The sequence below is a fragment of the Carettochelys insculpta genome, chromosome 3 (genome assembly GCF_033958435.1).
Source record: "Carettochelys insculpta isolate YL-2023 chromosome 3, ASM3395843v1, whole genome shotgun sequence".
Taxonomy (NCBI): domain Eukaryota; kingdom Metazoa; phylum Chordata; order Testudines; family Carettochelyidae; genus Carettochelys; species Carettochelys insculpta.
The window spans coordinates 97,639,813-97,667,191 of NC_134139.1; the positions used below are offsets into that span (position 1 = coordinate 97,639,813).

At 42.2% G+C, this 27,379-nt stretch overlaps 1 protein-coding gene across 1 annotated transcript in view; it reads right to left on the reverse strand.

Annotated features, from left to right (window-relative positions):
- The window catches only part of ADGB (androglobin), a 224,364-nt gene that overhangs the window by 154,127 nt on the left and 42,858 nt on the right, over positions 1 to 27,379 (reverse strand). Inside the window, 4 exon segments of the mRNA XM_074988710.1 lie at positions 5,551 to 5,679; positions 10,203 to 10,396; positions 12,743 to 12,829; positions 18,647 to 18,786. Of these exon segments, the coding sequence (XP_074844811.1) occupies positions 5,551 to 5,679; positions 10,203 to 10,396; positions 12,743 to 12,829; positions 18,647 to 18,786 (550 nt within the window).

The window sequence follows — 27,379 nt, forward strand, 5'->3', positions numbered from 1 at the left end:
GTGTAACAACAAATGGTTCTAATTTCCATGGAATACTGTTCTATAATTATCGGAGGGGTAGCCGTGTTAGTCTGGATCTGTAACAGCAACGAAGGGTCCTGTGGCACCTTATAGACTAACAGAAAAGTTTTGAGCATGAGCTTTCATGAGCACAGACTCACTTCATCAGATTCTTCAGATGAGCATCTCATGAAGTGAGTCTGTGCTCACGAAAGCTCATGCTCAAAACTTTTCTGTTAGTCTATAAGGTGCCACAGGACCCTTCGTTGCTGTTCTATAATTAGAATATGATTGGACTATTTAATTGAGAAGAAGTGCTTGATAAGATCCCCATTGAAAAGGGACCATTGTTGGAGAAGTCCCATTCCTTTGGTACAATGCAATTTAGTGTATTAGCAATATTTAAACATTTTGGTTGCATTACACAGAATATACAACAGACAGGCTCCTCGTCAGAAAGTAACTCTGGTGATTGGGCCACAGGAGATACTTCTTTTATGTCCCCGTACCCCATCAAAGTGCCACAGCATACCATATAAATGCTGAGACAGGTACAAGACAGTAAATCTCCACTACAAAATTATGCTGACCTAAGTTGTGTTGATTCACAACCACTTTAGTCATTAATTCATTTGTGCATGTCTATAATATGCTTCTTGTGCCAGTGTGTACTTCCTGACCGAGAACTGTTGCTTCGATTTAACTGTCTGTGCAGGGTGGGCTGTTCCCACCTCCTTACCATCTCCCCAACCAAATAGGCTAGGGATTACCTGAGAGAGTTGGCAGTAGCAGTGGGGGTCACCTCCCCCTAACCTCCCTTACACTCACCTCACGGGAGGTGTGAGTGGCAGCACACTGCTGATTGTGCTGCCTATGTGATGAGTGTGGGGAGGGGAAGGCTAAGGAGAGGCAACCCCTGCTTCATCTTAACAAAGAAACATCACGGAATTTCCTTCCATACAAACTGCTTGTCACAAAAATCAAGCAGTCCCGTAGCATCTTAAAGACTAAATAATTTGTTTATTAGGTAATGAGCTTTGGTGGGTCAGACCCACTTCTTGGATTTTCAGGTTTTAAATAGACAATAAGAATCCAGGGGTTCTATAGCACGGGAAAGGAGGGAAGGAGGGGAAAAAGTGGGGGGTCACCTGTTGCTAATAGGACCCGTGGAAGAAGTAAATTAAGTGGGATGTGTGCCATTCCTGCAAATACCAAAGTGGGGAAATTGCCCTTGTAATGCGAAAAATAATTGAGATCTCTGTTAAGCCTTTAACTGTGTCAAAGTTGCAAATGAATTCCAATTCAGATGTCTCCTTCTGTAATCTTGTGGTAAAATCCTTTTGCAGAGGAATGTCTACTTTCCAACCCTTTATTGAATGTCCAGTGAGATTAAAGTGTTCCCCTGTAGGTTTATGTGTATTCTAATTCTTCATGTCTGATTTATGCCCATTCATACTTTGGCACAGAGACTGTACAGTTTGTCCAACATACATGGCAGAGGGGCATTGCTGGCTCATGATGGCATATATCACAGTAGCGGATGTGCAGATGTAATAAGCCTGTAGCTGTCAGTGGCTGGGGTCCGTCGTCTCTGGGCAAGAATGATTATGGCACCCTGCTAAAGTCTGACGGTAAACCCAGTGCCCTCCCCTCAGGGCTGAGCTAATGCAGTCTGTAAGCCCTGGCTCTGGGGCAGGGCAGGGCAGCAGCAGTTAATGAGCTCAGTGCTTTCCAGCAGGGCTGAGGGATGCAGTTTCTAAGCCCCAACCCTAGGGCAAGGCAGGGCAGGAGTTAATGAGGCCCAGCCCCTTTTAGCAGGGCTGAGCAGTCCAAATAGTACGCTCAGAACTGGAGCAGTTTATAGTGGCAAGCACACCACCAAGGCAGTATGGGTTGGGAGAGGTGAAGAAATACCTCTCCAAGGTGAGAGGTGATGTGGGGGGGGCAGGCCCACCCACTCCACTGCACCCCAGGCTGACAGCCCAAAAATAGCTCTGGCCAGAATCTGGTCAGTAAGGATCCAGGCTGAAACACATTGACATGGGCTCTGGTGGAGCTTTCCCCAGGCTGCTTCCCATATCTACCTCCATTGTCTTACACTGGATCCTCCAGGAGACCGGGTAGGTTGACGTCCTCTGGGTACCCATGGGCAGGTCCAGCCAGTCAGACATTTCCACGTCATCAGGGTAGTGGCCAGGGGGCAGGACCGTAGGCTCGGGCAGATTCTGGGCCTCTGGGTAGCAGGCAGTTGGCAGGGTCACCAGCTCGGGCAGGTCTGGGCCTTTGGGATACCTGGCAGCTGGTAGGCTCACAGGTCTGGGCAGACACTGGTACTCTGCGTTCACGGCTCGCAGTGAGCCAGAAGGTCCCAGTAGATCTGGGAACTCCAGGTACCAGGCCAGAGGCAGGCTCGGCTGTGGCTGCACGGTTTGGTCAGGGTGGCTGGCTGGCTGGTCTGGCAGTCTGTTGCAGGCTCTTTGGCTCCCATTTACAGGAGCCCAGCCAGCTGCTTCTGGTCAGCTCGGCAGCCACCCCTTTACTGAGGACCAAGCCCCGCCTCTGGTGCTTCCTTTGGCAGGTGCCACTCACTGTGGAGTGGGGCACGGGTGCTCTGGGCCCACCCACCAAGGCCTCTGCGAGGCTCCCTCTGCCTCCAAGTGGGTGTGGGGGTGGGTACTGTATCTCACTCCAGAGCTCCAGATGGTGTAGCTGATGTGGTTAGGTCCAGTGACAGTGTCTCTAGTATATATATGTGGACAGAACTGGCAACAGGGTTTTTTGCAGAGGTAGGTTCCTGGGTTAGTGTTTCTGTGGTATTGTGCGTGGCTGAAGGTGAGTATTTCTCCTTGAGGTTGGGTGGCTGTTTGTAGGAGAAAACAGGCCTGTCACCCAAAGCCTGTGAGTGTAAGTGATCATGTTCTGGTATAGGCTGTAGATTGTCAATAATGCGCTATCACAAATGGCTTACGAAAACAGACTTTGGACTCTGGGAAGGGGTCCTCACCTAATCAGTTCAGTCAATATGACTGCTGAAAGCATGCAGTGAGAAAACTTTGCTTTGAATCTAGTTAAAGTTAGGGACCTGTAAGCATTATCTTTATTTTTCTTGTAGCCTCGTTACTTGTATGTACCTAAAATCTCTTCATAGCAAATCAACTTAAACACACAAAATTAGATTAAAGAAAGCAATAAAGCAAGTTTAAGTGTCTTGGTGACCCCATTTGTGATAAGTTGTGTGCACACTATTCCCATAAAGGCATGATATATTTGTATTGTCTAGGAGAGGGCTGATCAGTACAGAACATCAGTTTCTGGAGGAAATTTTGGGTCTCCAAATATGTTGGGGTCACCCTGGGGTACTCTGTTAGGTTAGTAAGAACCAAGGTGAGGCCACTGGCTGCAGCACTTACTCAGTCACAGTGGGAGTGACTTACACAAGTTGGAGAATTTGCAGCAGCAAGGTATTGTAAAGAGCAACCTAAGTTACAGAGAAGGGGTGACAGCTATTCACAGGTCTGGACTGTACCCTGGAATGCCTGAAGTGATACCTCAGTTTGCAAGACTGAGGAAATACTTTACTTTCCTAGTTCTACTGAGCCTTTAGCTAGAGGTGCACTAGGAACAGGCAGAGAAATAATGTTTGCAACACAGATCAAACATTCCAGTTTATATTTATTACAATACATAAATAAATAAATGCAAGAAAATCTATGTAAGTGGACAGAAAGTGCAGCTTTTTTATACTTTTTAAAATCCATCATTCTAGAAGGTATGGAAAAGCTTTCAGTGCTTTTCTTCTGATTTTTGAATGTCCCTTGAAATTCAACATTTCTGCAAAATGTGAATGGTTGGTGAGTTAGAACTACTCTATAGAACATACCAGTTGGTCATTAATATCTCTCTCCGCATGCTTGTGACTCCCATGTTGGCCACAGCTGTTCTGTTAGCTGTGGATGTCATTTGTTTAATCGCAATGATGTCATTTGGACTTGATCCCCTGCAGTTATGTTGGACTTGCTACAAAAGCAACACTATCAGTTCCAATGTACAACACTAGAGAACAGTAAGCCACAAGCCAGACCAATTTCAGCGAATGTGAGAAAACATTTTAGTCAAATAACCAGTACTTCATCAAATACCCGGTGGAGCCGAAAGTTGTAAAATCAAGTCCAGATGGGCTGTGAAACAACATGTATATCGGGCACTGAGCAGATTACTAGAGCATGTAAATCATTACCCAATTGCTATAACATTACTAGAATATGAAAAATCAGTGTTATACTGATTGCTTTTTAAAATGAGATATTTGATTTTCTTCACCATACAAAAACTAAGGGGAAGTTTATTCTTGTATAGAGTAGCATGAAAGTTATGTCTCAGAATCTGGTTAAAACTGATAACTAGATGAGAAGTGTTACAACCTACAGCATTACGAAAATGTTTATACTCAGCAATGTCTATCATTTAGACCTGTCATTGAAGATTTACGAACTGTTCAATCAAATGCTAAAGATTTGAGATCTCGGCAGGTGCACAATTTTAGATCTCTGTATTTACAAGATATCAAGAACTCTACATTTTTAGCAAGCTCATTTTTCCTGTGCTGTCCTACAGACAATCACCTAACCTCAGGAAGATTCTCACTTGCAACTACATGACATACCAAAGAAATACTAATCGTGGAACTTTTCCCGGCAACAAAGCCTGTTGCCAACTCTGTCCACATATTTACACTAGAGACACCATCAGTGGACCTAACCACATCAGTTACACGATCAGGGACCCCTATTCCTCACCAATATGATACATGTCACGTGCCAGCATTGCTCCTCTGCTATGAATATTGAACAAATTGGACATCCACTTCAAAGAATATATGGATACAAATCAGACATTAGGAATCTGAATACACATAAAACCGTCAGTGAGCATTTCAATGGAGTAGGCCATAGTATTAAAGACCTGAGAATTTGTGTCTTACAATAAAGAGACTTTAACACCAGATTACAAAGGGAGGCATCTGAACTGGAATTTAGTGTCAAATTTGACACCTCACTCATTACAAAGACAGCTGCCCCATCTTTGATATTCGTAGTGATCTCAGGCAAGTTACTTAACTTAATAGACACTTGGAATCAGCAATTTTCTTCCCCTCTTCCCCACCCTTTTGCTCTCCCTCCACCTCCTTACTGATTTGTCAGTTTTCATTTCATCTTTTTTTTTTTGTTTTCTGTTATATGTTCACCTTGCCAGTTCATTTTCAGCACTACTTCCAGATCTGAAGAAGTGGGTCTGCCCCACAAAAGCTCATCACTTAATAAATTATTTCATTAGTCTTTAAAGTGCTACATAGCTGCTTTTTTATACATTTTTTTTCAAATATATAGTAAAGTTTGTAATTCTTTTACTCCACTAATGGTAAACAAATAAGGATGCCAAACAAACAAGCTTCTTGCTGATCAATTGATGACAAGCAACTATGCATAACACCTTCCTAGATGTATTAAAAAAACAACAACAGATTAAATTCTATAAGCATATATAACTTACTCTCAATAAAGGACTGTAAGGAACTTTGAATGTCTGCAGTGATTCGTGCAGAATGGGGTGCTGACTTGTTTTTTTCTTTTTCACCATCTCTACTTTTCTTCTTTCCAATTTCTCTTTGTTCTGGCTTATCTACCACATAGAATGAAGATAAATATTTTTCTTGCTCAGTTAAATTAGTAGACTAGATCAAGAAAGCATAGTAAAAATAAAAGCCATGTCTTCATCGCAGAAAAAGGTTTGTTTTTTTATATCTAGACAGAAACTTCAACGTACAAGCCCTAGTGGATAAAAGGCACTGTATTTTTCTTACATGAATGGACCTGATCGGGGGAAATGGGCTGCCTTAACTCTGGCATTTAATTCTTGAGTGCTTGACTTTCTTTCCTTAAAAAAGTTATTTGAACATAGTTTTGTATATGTTTACATTCATTCCCGGGTTTTTGGAAAGGCAAACTGAAAAAAAAAAATCCAACCTTGAAATTCCATCACAAGGGACTACATGCCGGGTCATCAGCAAGGATGAAACATTTAGGGCTTGTCTACACTACCTCCCTCCTTCGAAGGGAGGATGGCAAGTAAGGTGTTGGGAGTTTATTAATGAAGTGCTGCAGTGCATAAGCAGCATTTCTTTAAGCAAATTCCCCCCCACCCCCCCGCAGCAACTCTGAAGTGTTAAACTTTGAAGTGCCAGCTTGTGTCTAGCTGCGGCTCACCTGCTGGTACTTTGAAGTTCCCAGGGTACTTCAAAGTCCCTTTACTCCTCAAAATTTTGAGGAGTAAAGGGACTTCGAAGTTGCCCTGACACTTCGAAGCACTGATGGGTGAGCCACGGCTACACGTTAGCTGTCACTTCAAAGTTTAACACTTCGGAGTTGCCGCGGGGGGGGAGTCTGCTTAATGAAGTGCTGCATATGCACCACAGTACTTCATTAATAAACTCCCAACACCCTAATTAGCATCCTCCCTTCAAAGTAAGGAGGTAGTATAGACGCAGCCTTCAATCTGCAGCACAGACTCGTGCAACTTGATTAAAAAAGCAACTGATAGCAGTGGGAGGCTGTTATACTCTGTGTGGACCAGCAGTAAGGCAAATGGGACACTAAACAGCAGGGTTGTTGACACAGAAGAATAACGAGACTCAGGAATTTATTCTAGTTCAGATTTTTAAAGAGTGTGCTTTTGTGGTCACATTTTCCACACCTAGCCACTCCAAGTCTCCACTTCAGGTTTTTCATGCCATTCTCAGTCTCACCACTCAACCAGTCCCACTCCCCTCTCCATCCCAGATGCCCCGACTCTGCACAACACACACACTTTCTCTTCCACCTCAACTGTGGCTTCTGGTCACCCTACTGCTCTGCCTTTGATCCCTGCCCCTACAGGACCCCAGTTCTAATCTCACTTGCCACACTCCAAAATCCAGTCTCACTCTTTCCCAAATTCTATCATCCTCAGCTCCCCTCTTTGCCCAGTCAGTTAGCTTTCCATTCCCACCCAGGGTTCTCATTACATCTGTTTCCTCTGGCTACTGTCTCCAAGCCTCTGTCTAATTCCAGACCCTACTTCAATTCCCATTCTCTTTGCCTAGCTTCCAGCACAGGCTCCCTACCCTAAGTTTAAGCATCCAGACAGGCACAACCACCAACAGCCCAAAGCTGCAATTGTAGGGAAAGTCCTTTTCAGCCCCATGATGAAATATTCCACAGAACCTTCAGGGAACTGAGTTCCCAATGTCTAAGAATGCACTACTAAAATTGTAACTCACACATGCTCATAACTTTGCCATATATAGGTGGGTTTTCCTAACAATGGCAAAGAGCACATCACTGACACTAAGGCCCCTTTGGCAAATTTGAAATCCTTACTCCAAAACATGGAGGTACTGATGCTTTCCAAAGAAAAGTTGGCCAGAATTTTCTAACAAGGGCAAGATGATGCATTTTAAATCTAGACTCATTCTAGAAATCATTCAACTGTTTTGTCCAGAATGTTGCAAGACAATTCAGCATGAGGCAGACAGACAGCAGTAAAAATTTTATCCCAACTAAAGTTTGCCAAAAATGTAAACAACTGAAAACATGGTGATTATAATGGGAGTTACCAAATCAACCTTAATTATAGATGATGCTATCAACCACACCTATAGTAATATCACATGGGAAAGCTAGTATCAGGGATTAATACCCTATTTCTATCACTGATACAAAGTTGTGACTCCAGAAAATGCTGCACCTTGAATTTTCAAAAGCAAACAATTTAAAAATAAGTAATAGATTTAAAGGGTGACATTCCCTGCTGTACTTCTAAGAGCACAGCACAGAACTCACAGCCCAGAGGTGGCAGGACTAAGGTGTCTTTAAGCTAATGCTGAGTCCTATTAATTATCAGCTGTTCTAAGGACTGGAGTGGCTCCTGTCAAAATTGAGGCCAGGTCTATACTAGGAGAAAAAAATCAATTTAAGATACACGATTCCAGCTATGAGAATTGCGTAGCTGGTGTCGACGTTTCTTATGCCAATTTTTGTTGCCATCCCCTCAGTGGGAGGTCAATGGGAGAAACTCTCCCGTTGACTTCCCTTACTCCTTGTGACTGCAAGGAGTATCAGGGTTGACGGCAGCACCCCGATCCTTCCATTTAGCGCAGCCCCACTGGGTGCACTAAATTGAACCCTGGGACATTGACCACCAGCTCATCAATCTTCCAGTAAGCATAGATGAATCCTTATATAGGGACTAAATTACAGCTGCCTCCCTGGGCTGCAGTACAGCCGACAGTGCTGCACAAGATCTCTGCAACATTATGCCTTCAATCCTGCCTCTGAAGCAACTGTGAAGTATCTTATGTCAAGGCCGGAGACAGGGTCCTCAGAAGGCTCCTTGGGCCATTTTTCACAGTTCCTGTACAATAGAAATTCTCCCGTGGCTGGATCCAGGGCTTTTCCAGTTCCTGATGCCTTTACCTCATTCTGACAGTTTTGCTCAATGCTGAGGGACAACAGAGCAGCTATCTTGGTATCTCACACAGTATTTTTCAGTTTAGGTTAGGTTAGGTAGTGAACACAGGATTCAATTGATAGCTTGTCCTTTCTTATAAACATACAAAATTGTTGCAGAATTACATATGTTTTATTATGAAAACTGAAGTTAACAAATGAGTGTGAGATATAAACATGTCAGAATGGCACAGTAGAATACGTGTGTTAATAAACTTGAACATTACCTTTCCATTTAAAGTCAAACTGGATTTTAAGCAACACCGTGTTCTAGAAATGCTAAATACATTAACTCATCAACACCATAAATAGGCAAGTTATAGCTGAATTTGATTTAAACCTGAATGAACAGTTGTTCATATACACACGTTCACAAAGCTAGCAGCGTTTTATGTGCATCATCCTTTCCTGCTTTAAAAAGATAAAGACACTTCTGAAGTTTCACGTTCATGTGAATTTTAAGTTTCTGAGCACTTCACAAGTAACTAACACCTTGTAACGTCCACTATGAAACAGACACTGCTGCCAAGCTATTTTTGGTAAGAATTATGCTGAGTTAAGCACCTCAGGGCAAATTATAACCTATATATTTGTTTTTTCTTTAAAAACAAGGAACACCTTTCTAGAGAAATGCCCACATGCCAAACAGTGGAACACAGTGTTCTGCCACAGAGGAATCAAAGGGAGGAGATATTTCCAAAAAATAGCCTCAGACCCTGGTCCCACTATTGTCAACAGTTAAAACTGAACTTAATCTGAACGTACAATAGTGTCACTAACAGAAGAATCTGGACCAGTGATTTCAACAGGAGCAAGACTGGACATATAAGCTGCGTCTACACGTGCACGTTACTTCGAAGTAGCGGCACTAACTTCGAAATAGCGCCCGTCACGTCTACACGCGTCGGGCGCTATTTCGAAGTTGAAATCGACGTTAGGCGGCGAGACGTCGAAGTCGCTAACCCCATGAGGGGATGGGAATAGCGCCCTACTTCGACGTTCAACATCGAAGTAGGGACGTGTAGACGATCCGCGTCCCGCAACATCGAAATAGCGGGGTCCTCCATGGCGGCCATCAGCTGGGGGGTTGAGAGATACTCTCTCTCCAGCCCTTGCGGGGCTCTGTGGTCACCGTGGGCAGCAGCCCTTAGCCCAGGGCTTCTGGCTGCTGCTGCTGCAGCTGGGGGTCCGTGCTGCATATACAGGGTCTGCAACTAGTTGTTGGCTCTGTGTATCTTGCACTGTTTAATGAAAGTGTGTCTGGGAGGGGCCCTTTAAGGGAGCGACTTGCTGTTGAGTCCGCCCCGTGACCCTGTCTGCAGCTGTGCCTGGCTCCCTTATTTCGATGTGTGCTACTTTGCCGTGTAGACGTTCCCTCGCTGTGCCTATTTCGATGTTGGGCTGAGCAACGTCGAAGTTGAACATCGACGTTGCCAGCCCTGGAGGACGTGTAGACGTTATTCATCGAAATAGCCTATTTCGATGTCGCAACATCGAAATAAGCTATTTCGAAGTTGGGCGCACGTGTAGACGTAGCCATAGAGTACCATACAGTGTAACCATACAGTGCAACTAAATAGGATGTGTTTGAAAACCGAGAATTATGTCCACTTTGCCCAACTTCGACTTGAAAAATATTTTGTGTCTCCAGTTTCCTACCTTTGCCAATTTTCTCAGCCTTCTCCGTTTGCTTACTGGCACTTGGAATTTCATTTTTTAATTCAGGCCCTTTGGTCTCTTTAGATTTCATATCTGATGGAGGATTTTTCAATTCAGGTGTAGTCTCATTTGGTAGCTTAAATTCTGGCACTGTGTCTTTTAAAAAGCTCCAAACTTTATCCAAATATCCAGGCCTTTAAAATACAAACAACATTACTTATATTTGCTACAGAATAAAGCTTTCAGCTCGTCATACAGAGAAGGCTATTTTGCAGGCTGACTCAATCTGACTATTTGAAAACTAAATATTAACTGAAATAATGGAAGAACACTGCTGTATCTATATGTTTTCCTATGTAATTGTTGGAGAGAGTTAGCAAGAAGGGAGGTTTGTGTTTGGCATTATAGATAGACTCGTTTGCAGACTCATCAAGCAATGACGAGACATCCTTTGCTCAGGCTTATTAGGAGACACTGTTGTGGAAGACCAGATACTTTACAACTAATGGGGAAATCTTAGATTTATCATTCTACAACTCTATAGTAGTAATGGAGGATTTTAAACTGAGTCAGTGAGTAAACATCTTAAAAAATTAAAATACCTCTCTCCAAAGGCCCTTCTAGAACAGGGGTGGGCCATAAGCAGCCTGGATGTAGTTCACCAGGGTTAGCCGCTGGCAGACTGCTGGATGCTTTATTTACCTGCACGTGAGCACGTACAGCCGCTTGCAGCTCCTATTGGCCACAGATCACCATTTCCCAGCTAATGGCAGTGGTGGGAAGCAGCACAGACCAAGACACCACTTCCCACAGCTCCCATTGGCTGAGAACAGCCAACAGCAGCCAATGGAAACTGTGAGTGGCCATGCACATAAATAAAACATCCAGGGGTCTGCCAGACCTTAACCTTGAAGAACTGTGTCCAGTCCGCAGGCTCCTTATTGCCCACTCCTGTTCTAGATTCTCCTATTCACTTCAAAATAACCAGCTACAACAGCTTCTCCCCTCTTGTTATGATGGCTGCTACTGTGCTTGTTCCCTACAGAGGAACCCTTTCAGTCAGACATAAATAAAATCTGATCAATTGGCGTGTGGGTAGGCAGCGGGAACCTAACTATACCCCACAATAACTGCATGAAAAACTTAAAACCATAAGCCTCAACAGTTGTTCGGGCAACTCTATTACTACACTCAGCAACAGTGTAGTACTCACTTTATTCCTATTTACAAAAAACACCTAAAATTAATAATTAGAGACAGATTTGCAGACATTGGTTTCATTGCTGCAGTTGTAAATTGCAGATGAAATATGATGCCTGTAATTTAGGTCATAGGGATGTCTAAATTCCTGATCTGCAGGCACATTTTGGGCTTTAGACTTCTAAGTAACCTAAACTGCATGCACAAGCCAGAACCCCAAATAAGGCCAACCTGAAATTTTGGCTCATTTTGTATTATTTAATATCAACATATTATCGAGTTAGTGTTAAACTACTTCTTTTAAAATACATTCACCAAAAAGCACATGTAAAAGTACTATTTCTTTTACAAAGAGAACTGTCTACACCCTACTTTCCCATCAACCGTGATAAAAAGGAGAATGTTAGACCAACCATCTGTAGCATTGGTTTTTCAGAAATAACTTGAATATATGCTATCAGGGAGTGGGGGCTGGGAGAATGTAAGCAAGAGTGTTATGAGATCAAGTTTAATATGATTATTCAGCTTGAAATAAAAGTAAATAAGTTGCATCAGCTCGGAAACATGACAAAAGCAGGCAACTAAATTCAGCTTCTGTTCCGATTTACACATAGGCATGCCTGTATTTTCTACACTAAATTCTTATATACAGATATGATGCTACATATTAAAGCCATCTCTGCCTGCCATTTTAAAGTCATATGTCAAAATAAAATTAGACAGACCTAGCAAATAGAACTGTTTTCACTTCTAGGTTCAAAATCAGTTAAAATGTGTAAGTATGTAAAAAAGAAGTAACAGCAGCTCTAACCCTGGTAATACAGGTTGAATCTCTCTAATCCAGAACTCTCTTGCCCACCAAACTCTGTAATCCAGCATGATTTTAGTTAGCTGAATGACCACTTACCACCACTTATGGGTGGGGCCAAGTTTCCTGTGGTCCCATAAAGTTTGTTTCCAGCTACCAGTCCTGGCTCTCAGTGTTCTGTGCAGTTATTTAGCTGTAATTTACCCCTACTGACTTCAAAGAGACCAGGAAATAGTGGAAGTGTCGGTAATGTGCTAGAAAGTATTGACCTCCCATTGCCCAGGAAATTACCTTGTCCTGTACTGGCCAGGTCCCGAGGGTGACGGACAAGAGAGGTTCAACCTGTAGCTTCACAGGTGTCAGAAAACATTGCAAAATCCTCCCAGGACTGTAAGCTTCCAGCTTTATACCCATGTCTCTCCACTTACTAGAATTAAAAACGTGACCTGTCACAATTAAATTTAAGATCCTCATCTCAGTTCATCCAGGCTTCCTGAAAAGTTGTATTTAATTGTTTAACAGGAGAACTCACGCAAGAGGGATAACTTCTGGTATCCATCCAGTAAGTGCATGGAGAACTGTGAATTCTTCCAACTCTCGTTTTCCAGATTCATGTATACTGAAAGAAATGTAAATATTATGTTTGTTTTTGCAATGTCACGTAACTGTAACAGGATAATGAAAAAAAAAACTGGAAACCAAAATTTATGAAGTTTGTTATCCAATAAAATTCCTGTTTACTCACTATCTTTACCAACTTATAAATATCACACAAATTAACTTTCATATCCATGTCTCTTTGCTGGATTCTCAGACCTCAGGTCATATTTCTACTTAACTTATATTTCCTTAATATAAGGTAAAATGTTTAAAAGTATCCAAGGGTAGATCTATACAGCACAGTAATTTCAAAATAAGAGCTATTAATTCAAAATAACTAACCTAGCGTCTACACAGTGCAACCACTATTTTGAAATAAATTTGAAATACTGTTTGACTGATATCAAAATTGGTAGACCTCATTTCATGGGCTGTGTCTACACTAACATTCCTCTTTCAAAAGGGGCATGCAAATAAAGGAAATTGAAAATGTAAATGAGGGGCAGATTTACATATCTGCCATCTCATTTGCACGTTCTTCTTTCGAAAGAAGAAAAGCAGCAGAGACACAACTCTTTTGAAAGTAATCCCCATCTTTGAAAGAATCCTTCTTATATTGTTTCAGGAAGAAGGGTTCTTTCCAAGATGGGGTTTATTTTCGACAGAGCCCCATCTACACTGCTCTTTTTCTTTTAAAAGAATCTCTTCTGAAAAGAGATTATGCAAATGAAGCACAAGATATGTAAACCTGTGCCTCATTTGCATTTTTTATTTCCCTCATTTGCACTAGTCCTTTGAAAGAGGAATGCAAGTGTAGACACAGCCTAAGTATTTAGATGATGCTAAGCGCTATTTTGAAATGCCTTTCTGTGTATAGCAGTGTTATTTTGCAATAAGTTATTCTGTAATATCTTATTTCAGAATAAGGCTATTGTGTAGACATGCTCATAAGCAAAAAGGCAGTTTTGAAAACAGAAGTTAGGTTTCTAAGTCACAAGTGAGCTTTTGAAAATTTCAGCCTAGATTTTTTTAAAAACTCTGATAACATTGTCGTATACTAGAAAACAGAACTGACTTGTCTGTAGGTGAAAATCATGAGTCATAGGCTGAAATTCTTGACACATCATTGCTTGCTGAGAGGCAGATTATAGTGCAGGGCACTGGGAAGCAAGCTGTGACTGACAGTCACAGGCTGTTTCCAAAGTCAGTCCTAGGCCAGTGCTACCCCATGCTGCTTAGTATATGTGACTAAATCATGAATAAGCTATAATTATCAATAGTTTGTAATGCTCTGTTTTTCTATGCTGCATGTTTGTACATTTTATTTTTATGCCAAGTACCTCTAAATTATACTTTTTGATAAATGTTAGCAATAATGTATTCTATGTGTTTTCATACTTAGTTCCCTCTATGATTTTTTTTAAATATTTGACATACAGTAAACTCTTAACATATCTGGCAGCCCCAGGACCAGGATGTTGCCAGATATTCAAAAATTCTGGATAACAGAGATGTATACATAGCAATGCACAACACTAAAGAAAAACAAGATTAAATATGAAGAAGCAAATAAAAATGTATGCAGAGTACTTTATTTGCCAACAATCACAGTATTGTACACTGTAAACTTATACTGTATTTGCATTTACTTTCAGTATACTGTACTTATGGAAAACATAACTAAAATTTATTTATGGTTAAAATGCCAGTTATTTGAGAATTCCGGATGATAGAATGCCAGTTAAGACAGAGTTTACTGTAGTCTGAATCCTTGACAAGAATGCATACTGGTAATTGTTTCAAAAGTTGAACATTAAGGCTGGGTCTACACGTGCCCCTTCCTTTCAAAAGGGGCATGTTAATGAGCAGGTTCGAAATATGCTAATGAGGTGCTGCAGTGAATATGCAGCACCTCATTAGCATAATGGCGGCTGCGGCGATTCGAAAGTGTGGCTTTTTGAATCGCGCGCCGCACGTGGAGATGAGACCTTCCGAAAGGACCCCCCCAGTTTTTGAAAGCCCTTCTTCCTATCTGGTGATTGGAAGAAGGGCTTTCGAAAACTGGGGGGATCCTTTTGGAAGGTCCCGTCTCCATGGGCAGCGCACGATTTGAAAAGCCGCACTTTCGAATTGCCGCGGCTGCCATTATGCTAATCAGGTGCTGCATATTCATTGCAGCGCCTCATTAGCATATTTTGAACCTGCTCATTAACATGCCCCTTTCGAAAGGAAGGGGCATGTGTAGACCCAGCCTAAAAGAAAAGGCTCCAACATGGAGTCAAGGAATATTCAGTATATAATTCATGAACTATGAAAATCTTTTTAACTGATAATTTAAGTACTGTAGGCAAGCCTTCTGTCTGAAATACAGAGGATGTTATTGATCCTCCGTGTCAAATATACCAAAATATAGCCATCACACTGCAACAGTAATAGACTCCAATTTAAACTTTGCTTCTACAGGATTAACTCTCCAGCTCCAATACATTTGTTTCTTTTTACTAATCAAAAGTAGTAATCTTTTCCAAAGGCCATTCCTAAAAACACTGACCTAAAAAATACACTGAAAATTCTCAGAGTCAAATTTAAAAATTTACAACTGATCGCTGAACATAACCTCTCCTTTTAAAGTGAACATGTATATTCGTTTATAGTGTTACGAATGAAAATCCACCCTTGATTCTATTTGTACTCCTCCATTTTAGCAATAGACTATGTCTATACTACAGTGTTAAGATGATTCAAGTTATGTTCAAAATCCTCCACCATTCCAATTAAACTGCCGGTGCGTGTCCACACAATGCTCCTTGTGATGAGACAGCATGTCCACAGGTTGTGCTCTTGTATTGATAAACAGTTCAGGTCACCTTTGGGTACATATCCCACCATATAACTTGCCACCATATGCTGCTGGCTGCTCTGGGAAGAGATACGAGGCTCAGCATCCCATCAATCAGTTTTCTTTGTCCCATCCTTCCAGGGGTTTCCTATGATGTTTTGTACTGCTTTTCAACAGCCCCTGCAAATTGTGTGTCCTCCAGCTCTGCCTGAAAGCATAGATTCTGCACTGATCTGAGTCTTGTGATCAGTGGTATGATCACAATGCAGCTGATCTTGCAGTATTTCATGAACTTGCATGATCTTTCATGATATTTCATGATACTTTATCTTTCATATTTCATGATACTGCTGATCTTGCAGCATTTCAGCTGATTTTTCAGTATTTCATTTCATCTGATAATGGCACTCTAGCATCCATCCAGCTGTGTGACGTGGAAAGAAAGAATTCAAGATTGATGCTGACATTCATGGAGCAACTGCATGTGCACTGGGCTTGGCAAATAAGCACAGTGATGGGATCATATTGTGATACAGGTAGGAGATGAAAAGCAGTGAGTGAAGAACTTTTAGATATAAAATAGCCATCTTCCTGGAGTTTTGGCCTAGGACCTTGCAAGCACTGTGGAGTGGGAGTCTGGGGATGGCACAGAAGGCTGTTTCTGAATAGGCTGCCGGAGGAGGTGAGCATCACTGTTACACTGCAGTAGAATCTGGGACCTCAGAATGTCTGTTTCTTCTCTGAGCAGCTGTATCATCCACTTCTGTCCCTATTTCCTCTCCTTGTACATTCTGAGTTTTCCATTGTTAGCCTTTCTCAGAACTCCCTACTCGCTATGAGCAGCATCAGACGATTGCTGCAACTCCCTCAACATGTTTTCCTCACTCCTCATGGCTCATCTCTTTATCAGACAGAGCCACTGAGTTGGTGCACAGGAGAAGACTCTTAAGGCAGCATCTCTTGAAGCCAAAGAAACAATAGACAGGGACAGCATTGTAGGTGCACTCATAGCCTTGAGTCAAACAAGTTACATACATTACCTTTTCACTTTCCCTTGGCAAGTACACAGCATGTAGAGAACCCTAATCATGATGAATTGGAAACAAGGCAGAGGAAGTCAGATGAGACAGAGATTGAGGGCTGTGGAGGGAGATCGCTACAAGCTCCTAGTGATGCTATTCTGCATACGGGCACTTATTTCCATAGGTGGGGAGTGACAGAAGCTGGTATCTCACTCCTGAGGGTAACAGAGGATGCTAGGGTGCAGCTTCTGCAGGCATCTGGCTGCAGACCAGGTCCATGTGTTACTCTGGTGCTTGCAGACATGCTGATTGGTGTGGCAAAGTTTCTTTCTGCAAGGGGAAGGAACAAAGCAGCTCTCCCACGTAATCTTCAGCAAATGATTGCAGAGTATCTCCATGAAAGTCTCCTAGCCATCAGCACAGAGGATTCTTATGAGTTTCCAATGTGCACCAACTTTTCCAGAAGACCTCTGTCAAGCAACACAGGAGAATGAGAGGCACACGCACTCCGTGATAATGTTGTTCATTTCTATCTCTCTTCTATCCTGGGGGAAAAAAACCAAAACAAACAGCTCTACCCCATTTCTCCCTGCAGTATCAAAGCACACTGAGTACTACTAGAGCTCCCCACTCCTGGACCAGGTGCACCAAAACTGGACTTCAGAGACTGGCTAGAGCCTCTGCAGTTAAAAATGGATTCTGGCTCACCATACCACTGGATGGTCTTGTCACCTATCCACCAACTCCACTTCCTTGTCCTCCACTTCATCCTCGGGGTTTGGTCTACTGGCCACTGACATGCAGCCCCTTGTAGAAGCAGCTCACCTTTGATGACACACTGGACCAATGATTGGTCTCACTTGCCTTCTGGTATGCCAGCCTCTGCTCCCTGATTTTGACATGGCACTGATGCGTGACGCTTGCATACACTTTCAGCTCCATGCCATCACGAATCTGCTCATAGACATCAAAGTTTCTACAAGTGGAGCAGAGCTGCAACTTCACAGCCTCCTCTCCCCACACACCTGACAGACCCAATAACTCTTGTGTACTCTAAGTAGGAGCACATTTGCTGCAGTGAGCCACCAAGCCCAACTGGGAAGATTCCCTGTGAGCTTTCCACCCAAAAAAAACCAAAAAGAGACGGGGCTTCCAGCAGGAGGACTTCCTTCTGGGAAAGCCCCAGGGGCCACACTTCTACACAGCTATTTTGAAGTCCGGAAGAGCTTCTTCCAAACTCCAAAAATGACCATATGCTAATTCAGCGCCAGAAATTTACATTCAGGCATCATTAGCATTTTCCAGTTCATTCATTAGAGTGCCGCTTCCGGAACAAGTGGCATGCATAGACATGACCATAGAGTTTAGGTCCATCAATACTTATTAGGTAGGATGGGTAGGAATGGTATCTCTAGCTTCTGTTTGTCAGAAGCTGGAAATGAATGACAGGACAGGGATCACGTGATTACCTGCTTTGCCCACTCCCTCTGGGACACCCAGAATTGGCCACTGTCAGAAGACAGCATACTGGGCTAGATGGTCTGACCCAGTATGGCTGTTTTTATGTTCTTACTTGAACAAACTACTGAAGTTGAAAGCAGGAACCACAATGCACTATGACAATACCGCACATAAGTTACCCTGGTTTGGTCAACTAAATACCTCCATTCTTCAAACGGATTAAAACTGGTGGCATATTTCTGCTCTGAATGTCAATTTTTTTCTTAGATTCATATCTTTATGAAACTTTCTGAGAGCGTATATGCGCGCGCGCGCACGCGCACACACACACACAGCTATCTGCTGCAGACACGGAGAAAATTGCCTAAACAGATCTACTGTGTCAGCTTCCACACTGGAGTTCCAAAAGCAAACATTGACCATTACAAACATTGACCATTATATCATGATTTTGTTGCTTATCAATTCCATCTGATTTTACAGAACAAACTGATGGAGTTCTCACAAAACATACTCAGTGTTCACAAGTTTAATGATTGCTTTGGCCAGCAAGAGTGGCCAAAGTTCAGTTTCACAAGTTGTAGCTGGGAGCAACAAATTATTCTCCTCACTGAAAGGCATAGTATCATCCACAATGATCTTTCTCCAGCACCCCTACAAATGAGAAAGAAAAGAAACATTAAGACTGTGCAATGGAAATAAGAAATAGAGCCAGTGCAGGAAATCTGTGTCCTCCAAAAATACTCCCACTGTAGCTGGATTTATACTACTGATGACTTTAATGAGTAGAGAAAGTAACACAGATTGCAATTTGAAACCCTAACAGGTACACAAAGCACCACAGATACTGAAGATCCTTGCTAATTTGTTAACGCTTATTTCCAATTCTGTTATTCACACAAATGTCTAATATAATGCCATGTTAAATCTTAGCCTCCTAGTTATTCCTAATGATTTGGATAAGGCTGTAATTTGGCACACTGTATTCACCTGAAAAACATGAAAAAAGCAGGCAAGATTTTAACTATAAGTACATATATGCCTATGTTTACATTTTAACATTTAGCACACACTGAGCTTGTTGACACTTTTCCCCAACTTTGAAGGGGGCATATTAATCGGGGCCATGGGCGATTACTAAGGAAGTGCTGCAGTGAATATGCAGCACTTCATTAAGCTAATTCTCCCCCACAGCAACTTCGACACGTCAAACTTGCATGCAGGCACTTTGAAGTTTGATGCTTCGCAGTTGCCGCGGGGAAGAATTGTAGATACTTCTCTGTTTTAACTGTCTTCTCATTGGAGTTTTTAAATATTGTCAAGTCATTTCATGTATGTCATATTAAGATCTGTTATATAGAAATGTATTTATATTTTGTAGAACAGTTCCTAGAAGTAGGTAAGGTAAAGACAAAACTCTCTGTACCCTTTCTTTTTGGATTGCTTAATTGATTGCCCTGTTGAGCGAGCGAAGTGTGAATGGAAAGGCGTGGGAGACCAACACCTCCAGGTATGGAGAAGGTAGATACAAGACCAGTGAGAAGAACAATGGAACCTGTGAAGTGGGCCCATTGAAGGAGGACTGGACACATGGACACCTTGGGAGTCACCAGCAAGTGCTGCCTTTGGAAGCACCACCCAAAAGAAGGTGCTAAATGCATATTCTTAGGACTGCTTTCCCAGATGACACATATGCATGAGATGGCTAACTTGTGGCAACCTGCCTGAAAGAGAGGACTGCATAAATTAAGGCATCTTGCACAAGCACCCTGGGTTTTGTCTTGTCATCACTGGAGCACCGATCTGAATTGGCAGAAGCCTGGCTCCACCTCTCCCCCATCTAACTCACCTGGCCAGTGCAGTTATGGGGAGCAACTATTGGTAACAGCAACAAGATAGGAGTGTGCATGCGTGCGTGCGTGCGTGTGTATGTATGAATGGGAATGGGATGTATCATATGCATATGATAAGTGTTGACTGCTATATGTGTATTGACAATAAATGCAGCATTTTGCCTTTTCCCCTGAAAAGATCCCATGCAGTACTTTTCAGTACAACAGAATTAGCCTAATGAAGTATTGCATATTCACCACAGCACTTCATTAGTAATCTCCCGTCATCCTGATTAACATGTCTCCTTCTAAGTTGGGGGCAAGTGTAGACCCAGCCACCCTGATTGATTTTGAAATATTGTTATTCTACTATATGCAAAAAGACTTGTTCAGAAAATGTGAGATTCATGGAATCTGTTTTCAGATATTCTACATTACCACCATTTAGTGCATAACTATTTCACTTCACATAACAAAATAACTGCAGATGAATAACCCCATTGTCTTAAAATGGGACCACTGATATGCCTAAAATTAAAGTATATAGGCTCAGACCTAAATCACTTAAGGTACAGAGAGGAGAAATGATGGTGACGTTCTATTGACCTTTACAAGGTACCTACTATGGTATCTGAATTATTTACAATATATCAGTTTTAAATTTGTTATGAATGAACATTTAAAAACTCTTCATGGTTTTGTAATCAGAACTACTCAAAAAAGGCATTTTTCAGTTTCAAACACTCACTTGTTGCCAACTAAAATAGCAATTATTATCTCCCTTTTTCATAATCTTTTCCAGTTCACAGGCTTATAATGTGAACTTCAGAATTTACAACTTCAATGTTAAGATGGCAAAAATGAAAACACACTAACCTCCCCATTGCAAAAACATATACAAGAGCATGTAACACTTCCCTCTCCCAAAATCAGCAGAGGCCGTGTCTACACGTGCCCCAAACTTCGAAATGGCCACGCAAATGGCCATTTCGAAGTTTACTAATGAAGCGCTGAAATGCATATTCAGCGCTTCATTAGCATACGGGTGGCCGCGGCGCTTCGAAATTGACGCGGCTCGCCACCGCGCGCCTCGTCCAGACGGGGCTCCTTTTCGAAAGGACTCTGGCTACTTCGAAGTCCCCTTATTCCTATGAGCTCATGGGAATAAGGGGACTTCGAAGTAGGTGGGGTCCTTTCGAAAAGGAGCCCTGTCTGGACGAGACGCGCGGCTGCAAGCCGCGTCAATTTCGAAGCGCCGCAGCCGCCCGCATTCTAATGAAGTGCTGAATATGCATTTGAGCACTTCATTAGTAAACTTCAAAATGGCCATTTGCGTGACCATTTCGAAGTTTGGGGCACGTGTAGATGTAGCCATAATGTAGCAAAACTGCACATGGGGCATGCAAAATTCTACCACTACCATTTTATAAAATATGTGAGGGAGGTGTTGGCAGAGCAGGTTTTCCCAACATTTGTCCCTGTATGAATGGGTCAAATGTTGGGAAAACCTCTCCCAACAGAACCATCATCAGGAAATGTATGCAAATGCTTTGTACAATTTGTGTATCTTTTCCTGACAGGTCTCTCAAATCTAGACATAGCCTGAGAAAATGGGAGATTATAGACAGAGCCCAGAAAATGTTTATGTGAAAGAATAAGATTTCAAGGACCCATATGATAAAACTGCAGTGATTCCCATACTAAAGTTCACAGATCACTGATGTTTGCAGAGCTCTTGCTGGCTTATTTCCACAAAGAAGAGCCTCTATACACCTGTATAACTGGCTGGAGAGAAGGTGCAGAAGACAGCCACTGATGGGCACCAATGTGTCTCCTCAGGGTAAGAGCTTCTTACAATGTTTCCATGGAAGAAATGAGCCTGCCCCAAAAGCAGAGGCTCAAAATCACTTCGAATGTGAATTCATTCTCAAGATCTTTGAACCCACTGGGCAGAAGCTGCAGAAAGCTCTGCCCTTTATAATGATGGAAACAAATTCACCACATCAAGACAAGACAAGTGTGTTCTTAGTTAAACTAATTTTTAGTTAAAAATCACTTGTAGCAAGACTACATTATTAAGAGGTGGCACTGTTAAATGAATTAACAATGTTTTTTGTATTTTTTTTAGATTGGATATAATTTATATGCTTTAGTTTAGTTTGATAGATTTGTTAAATGTGAATTCAGTATGATGGTGCCCTTTGCTATATAACTGGGGCTCCCACCATTTCTTAAGATTTTAGAAGACAGGCTCTAAGAAAAGAGTTTAAACAAATGATATGTAAATCAAGCAGCTATAATACACAAAGAATATCTGATGATGGCCATAACTGATTTTTAAGTTTCTCAAGTTCATTTCTGAAAACCAAAGAACTTACTGAATGGCAGATCGTTACTTGTTCAAACAATAAGATGTAAATTAGTTTCCTTTCTCAAGAAGCAGTTAAGCCAAATATTTCATAAAGCAAGCAGTACAAGCTAATGAGCAAATAAAAAGGCATGTTTGTCTACTTATTCTTCTCCACAGTTTAAGGACGCAGTACCTCTGTAAGTAATTCTTCAGACCAAAACACTCACCAAGCATACCTTTAATAGTTAAAACAACGTAACTGCAGTTTGATTTTTCTTTTCCTTTCAGATGTCATTTGATTTTTTCCCCCTTGACTGATTTTTGCTTTCATATAGTTAGTAAACCTCCAAATCCATATTGTAATTATTCTGCATTGACAACAGCCTTTTTTAAGCCTAGTTGTATATTATTTAAAAATGTACATTGTGGGAGGAGTGGGGAACTGGAGACAAAGGGCAAGTAACTCCAAAGGAGTATGAATTCAAATTCAGAAACAGAAATCCTTATGAGACAGAGAACGGAAATGAACCAGCAAGTTCAGTTCAGGGTAACACAACAGTCTTCTTGGGGTCAGAATTTTATTTGCTAGAGAAGGGAGAAGGACATTATTGTCAGAAATAAGCTCAATGGTGCTACTATTTTGCAGTTATGTTGAATGAGTACATTCTATATCAGCTCTTAAAATTTAAGAGGATGCCCTGTGAGAAATGAATATGAGCATAGGTGCTGCGTGGGGGTGCAGAGGGCACCACAGGCACCCCTAGTGTCACTCCCTCACACTCACTGTGAGCACTGTGCCTCTTCCAATGAGTACAGGGGCAGTCCTGCCTCTCCCTTACAGTGGCACAACCCAAAAGCGCTATTCCCAGGCCATGCTGCTGCAAGGGAGGGGAGACTGGCCCACACTCACTGGAACCAGTGTGGTGCTTCCACAGGAAGAGGTAAGCAGGGGCGGAGAGAGAGAGTGGGGTGTGGGTGGAGGGGTATAGGCAGGGTAGGGGTGGAGCATGGCTGGAGCAGGGGCACTTGGCCAGTGCTATCCCTGCAATCTTCACACTGGTTGCTTCTCAGTATGAGAGACACACTCCTCCTGCCACAGAATTCCTACCTAAACTTTCCCTGACGAGTACAACTTCTGATTGCAGAGAACTGGATCCAGAACCACAAAACAGGGACAGGAGTTCTACTGCAACAACACAGGGTGAAGCAGGCTTGCCAATGGGACAGTGGATGAGGGGGAAGGGCAATTGCCCAGGGGCCTGGGAGATTTAAAAGGTTCCAGGGGCCCCCAGCAATGCAGCAGGACTAAAGGCAGGTTTCCTGACTACCCTTGCTCTGTGCTGCTACTGGAAGTGGTGAGCAGCATGTCCCTGGGACCCCTAGGAGTGGGTCTCGGTGTACTGCCATTGCCATGAGCACCAAATCCACAACTCCCATTAGTTACAAACTGCAGCCAGTAGTGAGCAATGGCACGTGAAGACCCCTTGGACCCATCACCCAGGAGCTGCTGCCAGAGGGATGTGCTGGTTACTTTTGGGAGCCACCTGAGGTAAATGCTGACCCCAGCACCCTCTCCCATACCATAATCCCCTGCCCTATCCCGATGAAAGTGAGTGAGGATGGTGGATAGCAAACAACATAGGGAGGGGGGCCTTGGAAAAGGGTGGCACAGGGGTATGGCCTTGGGGAAGGGGTAGTTCAAGGGTCTTTTGGTTTGTGCAATTTAACAGTTTGCAACCCTACTGGGCAGGCACACATCAGCCCTGCCCATGCCACACAAGCACAGCCAGCAGTGCAGCCAGCAGCTCCCTGGGTACCAGCCAGTGCAGATGCAGCAGTGCCCAAACGTCAGGTGGGCCACATCCACATGGGCACAACTTGCACATGTGTGGAGGCCCATAAGCAGTACTGCCCTGGGTCCAGGCATGGAGGTGTCAGAATTTGATTGATTATTACAGTCTCAGAGGAGTAGTCATGTTAGTCTGCAGCTTCACAAAAAACAAGTGGTCCTACAGCACCTTAAAGACTAACAAATTTATTTATTTATTTATTTGTTATTATTATTTAATAAATACATTTGTTACTCTTTGAGATGCTGCAGAACTGTTTGTTTATTGGTTATTATAGTTATTGCTGAATAGACTTAGTTGTGATATACTAAGTAGAACAAAGAGAGATGCCAATCTCCTAGGCTGTGTCTACACTTGCATTCCGCTTTCGAAAGAGGAATGCAAATGAGGGAAATTGAAAATGCAAATTAGGTGCAGATTTGCATATCTGATGCCTCATTTGCATAAAGGGACAAAATGTTCTTTCAAAGATGGGATTTACTTTCAAAAGGGCCACGTCTACACTGCTCCTCTTCTTTTGAAAGAATATGCAAATGAGGTGCCAGATATGTAAATCTGCACCTCATTTGAATTTTTATTTTGCTCACTTGCATGCCTCTTTCAAAAAAGGAATGCAAGTGTAGACACAGCCCTAGAGACAATATGATGTCTCACTGAAATAGCCTACAGTAAATGCCAGCCCCTCTTTCTCCTCACATCTCTTTCTACTTTCCCCACTCCAATCTTCCCGACTGCTCTCTCCCACATTTCCCCTCTGCATGTCCTCTTCAATCTCCCTCCCGAGAGGTCCCCACTTTTCCTGAAGTAGTGGAAGACTCTGCAAAGACAGAAGAGGATGCAAGGAAAAGGGAACTTCAGTGACAGAATATAAGTAAGTGATTAAAACACACACAACTCAGGAAATGACAGTTAAAGTAGCCTATGCAACTTTAACTGTGCAGAAGTGTTACAATACAGTCATTTACTACACACTACTTTTCCCCACAGAGGCCTCGCATCATTTATCCACAACAGACAGCACTCTCACTTCCAGATTATACAAGTAAAATCATGCTCCCTGGTCTCCTGCAACTAACATAAGAGGTAGAAAGCAACTCCTGGCTCCCTTGCATGGGTTATTAGCTTTACAAGTCAGTGAATGGGAAAGGGGCTGCCTGCACAAACCTGCTAATTCACCTCCCAGGCAAGTGGATGGAGATGAGACTTGGATCACCTCTTTCCCCGCTCACAGCCCCAAACAACCTGGTAAATGGCACTATCAGTGGCAGACTACTATCCCAATGGAGCAAGGAGACAACTAGGGCATAAAACGTGACTCTCAGAAAAAACAAAAGTTACAATTTGTTCCCACAGCTACATCTTGGGATGTTCAGCTGTCCACCATCTCTGACACAACGAAAATATCATGAAGATACTATTCAGCACTATATTATATTTTGTCAGCATAGCAACTACGATTGTGAATGAACTGACACTTTCATTGTTTAGCCTTATTTTAGTTTCCCATACATTTCTTTTGAAATAGCCTCACAAAAGGTAATCTTATGTTCAGACTGATCCTTCAAGCAAATCTCTTTAGAAAGATTCCTAAAAATCTACAAACTTATTTCTGAGTTAATCCAACTTGAACAGAACTCCAATTTAAAAGTTCACCAGGGGCTTCTACTGAATGGAAAAATGTGTGCTTTTCCTAACTAGAATTTCCAAATATTAAACTAACAAAGTTGGGGATACTTTAAAATAAAATGAACAGGCATAAGGTTTTGTTTTCCATTGCTTAAAAAAAAAAGTGCACCAAATCACAATGCTGCAGTAAAAAGCTCCCTTCATCTTTGTTTGTATTCATCTTCATTTCAAGAATCAGAAGGGACTATAAACATTTTGATAGGATGAAAGAAAAGAGAATACAAACTTTCTTTTTTACTTTTCTGTACTGGAAATTTAGACAACACGACAATTAAGGCAAGAGTATAACATTGAGCTCTGATGAGTGATTTTGCAAGGGTTATGGAATATATTTGTGTAATTTTAATTGTTTCTATTTCTACAGATTTTTGAAAGAACCCTGGGTCATGTAGTTGCTAAGTAACAAATAATGTACATTGCAAGGTTTGTTCAACCATTTATGTTCAGCCATAAATCCCAGTCAATTCTCTCTTGCTAAGGTGCATACCAGCTGCTATCCTCATCCAGATGTCTGATTTGGTAGCCACAGAATCCCAGTTTCTTTGGTTTGAAGTTCTCATCACTGGCAAGTCTTTCAGACTCTGAAACACATGCATTAACATATCTCTTTGGCTGTGTCTACACCTGGCAAAAATTTCGAAAGGGCCATGCTAATGGCCAAATCAGAGCATACTAATGAGGTGCTGAAATGAATATCCAGTGCCGCACTAGTATGCTGCCAGCCACAGCACTTCAAAAGTTCCATGTTCAGATCGCGCACGGCTCGTCTACACGAGGCCCTTTTTGAAAGGACCCTGCAAATGTCAAAATTCCCTTATTCCTATCAGCTGACATTAGTATTCTCCAATTTGGCCATTAGCATGGCCCTTTTGAAATTTTGGCCAATTTTGGCTAATGAGGTGCTGAATATGTATTTGCATGGCCATTTCAAAGATTTGGGCTACTGTAGATGTAGCCAATGAGAAATACTGGAGAAATGCTGATTAGAACAAGCATCTCAAATTCTGGGTGGGACATCCTTCCTTCCAACTGAAGAAAAGAAGGGCAGTCAGAAAAATAAAGTCTAAGACTGATAGGTCAGGCATCTAGAGTCCTAGTCTGACTCTGAGCTGACAAGAAGAAATTAAGAATATGGCCAGTTTGATAACAACTTACTGCACTTTTTTCAGGTGAAGCCAGACTCGACCATGGAAGACAAGCATATGAAACAGCCTTTTAAAATAACACTGACAAATATTAACCAAAAACCAACCACTCAGTTTTTAAATTGTTCACAGCCTCATCTGTTCCCAGAATCAAAGTATTTCTGGAAGATGGTAGCTTCAACTATGGACAAAATATTCCTCTCCTTCACTGTGAGAAGCAACAGCCTTCATTCCAACTCCAGCCAAGGAAGGACAGAAGAATATGATTTCCAAATGCAGAGTCTTGGGTTATGAAATATCCTTAAGAATGCACATGTGCATGCTGTTGTGCTGAGGCTCAGCATGATCATGGAAATCCTTGCGACAGGAAAATCTTCCAAGTGC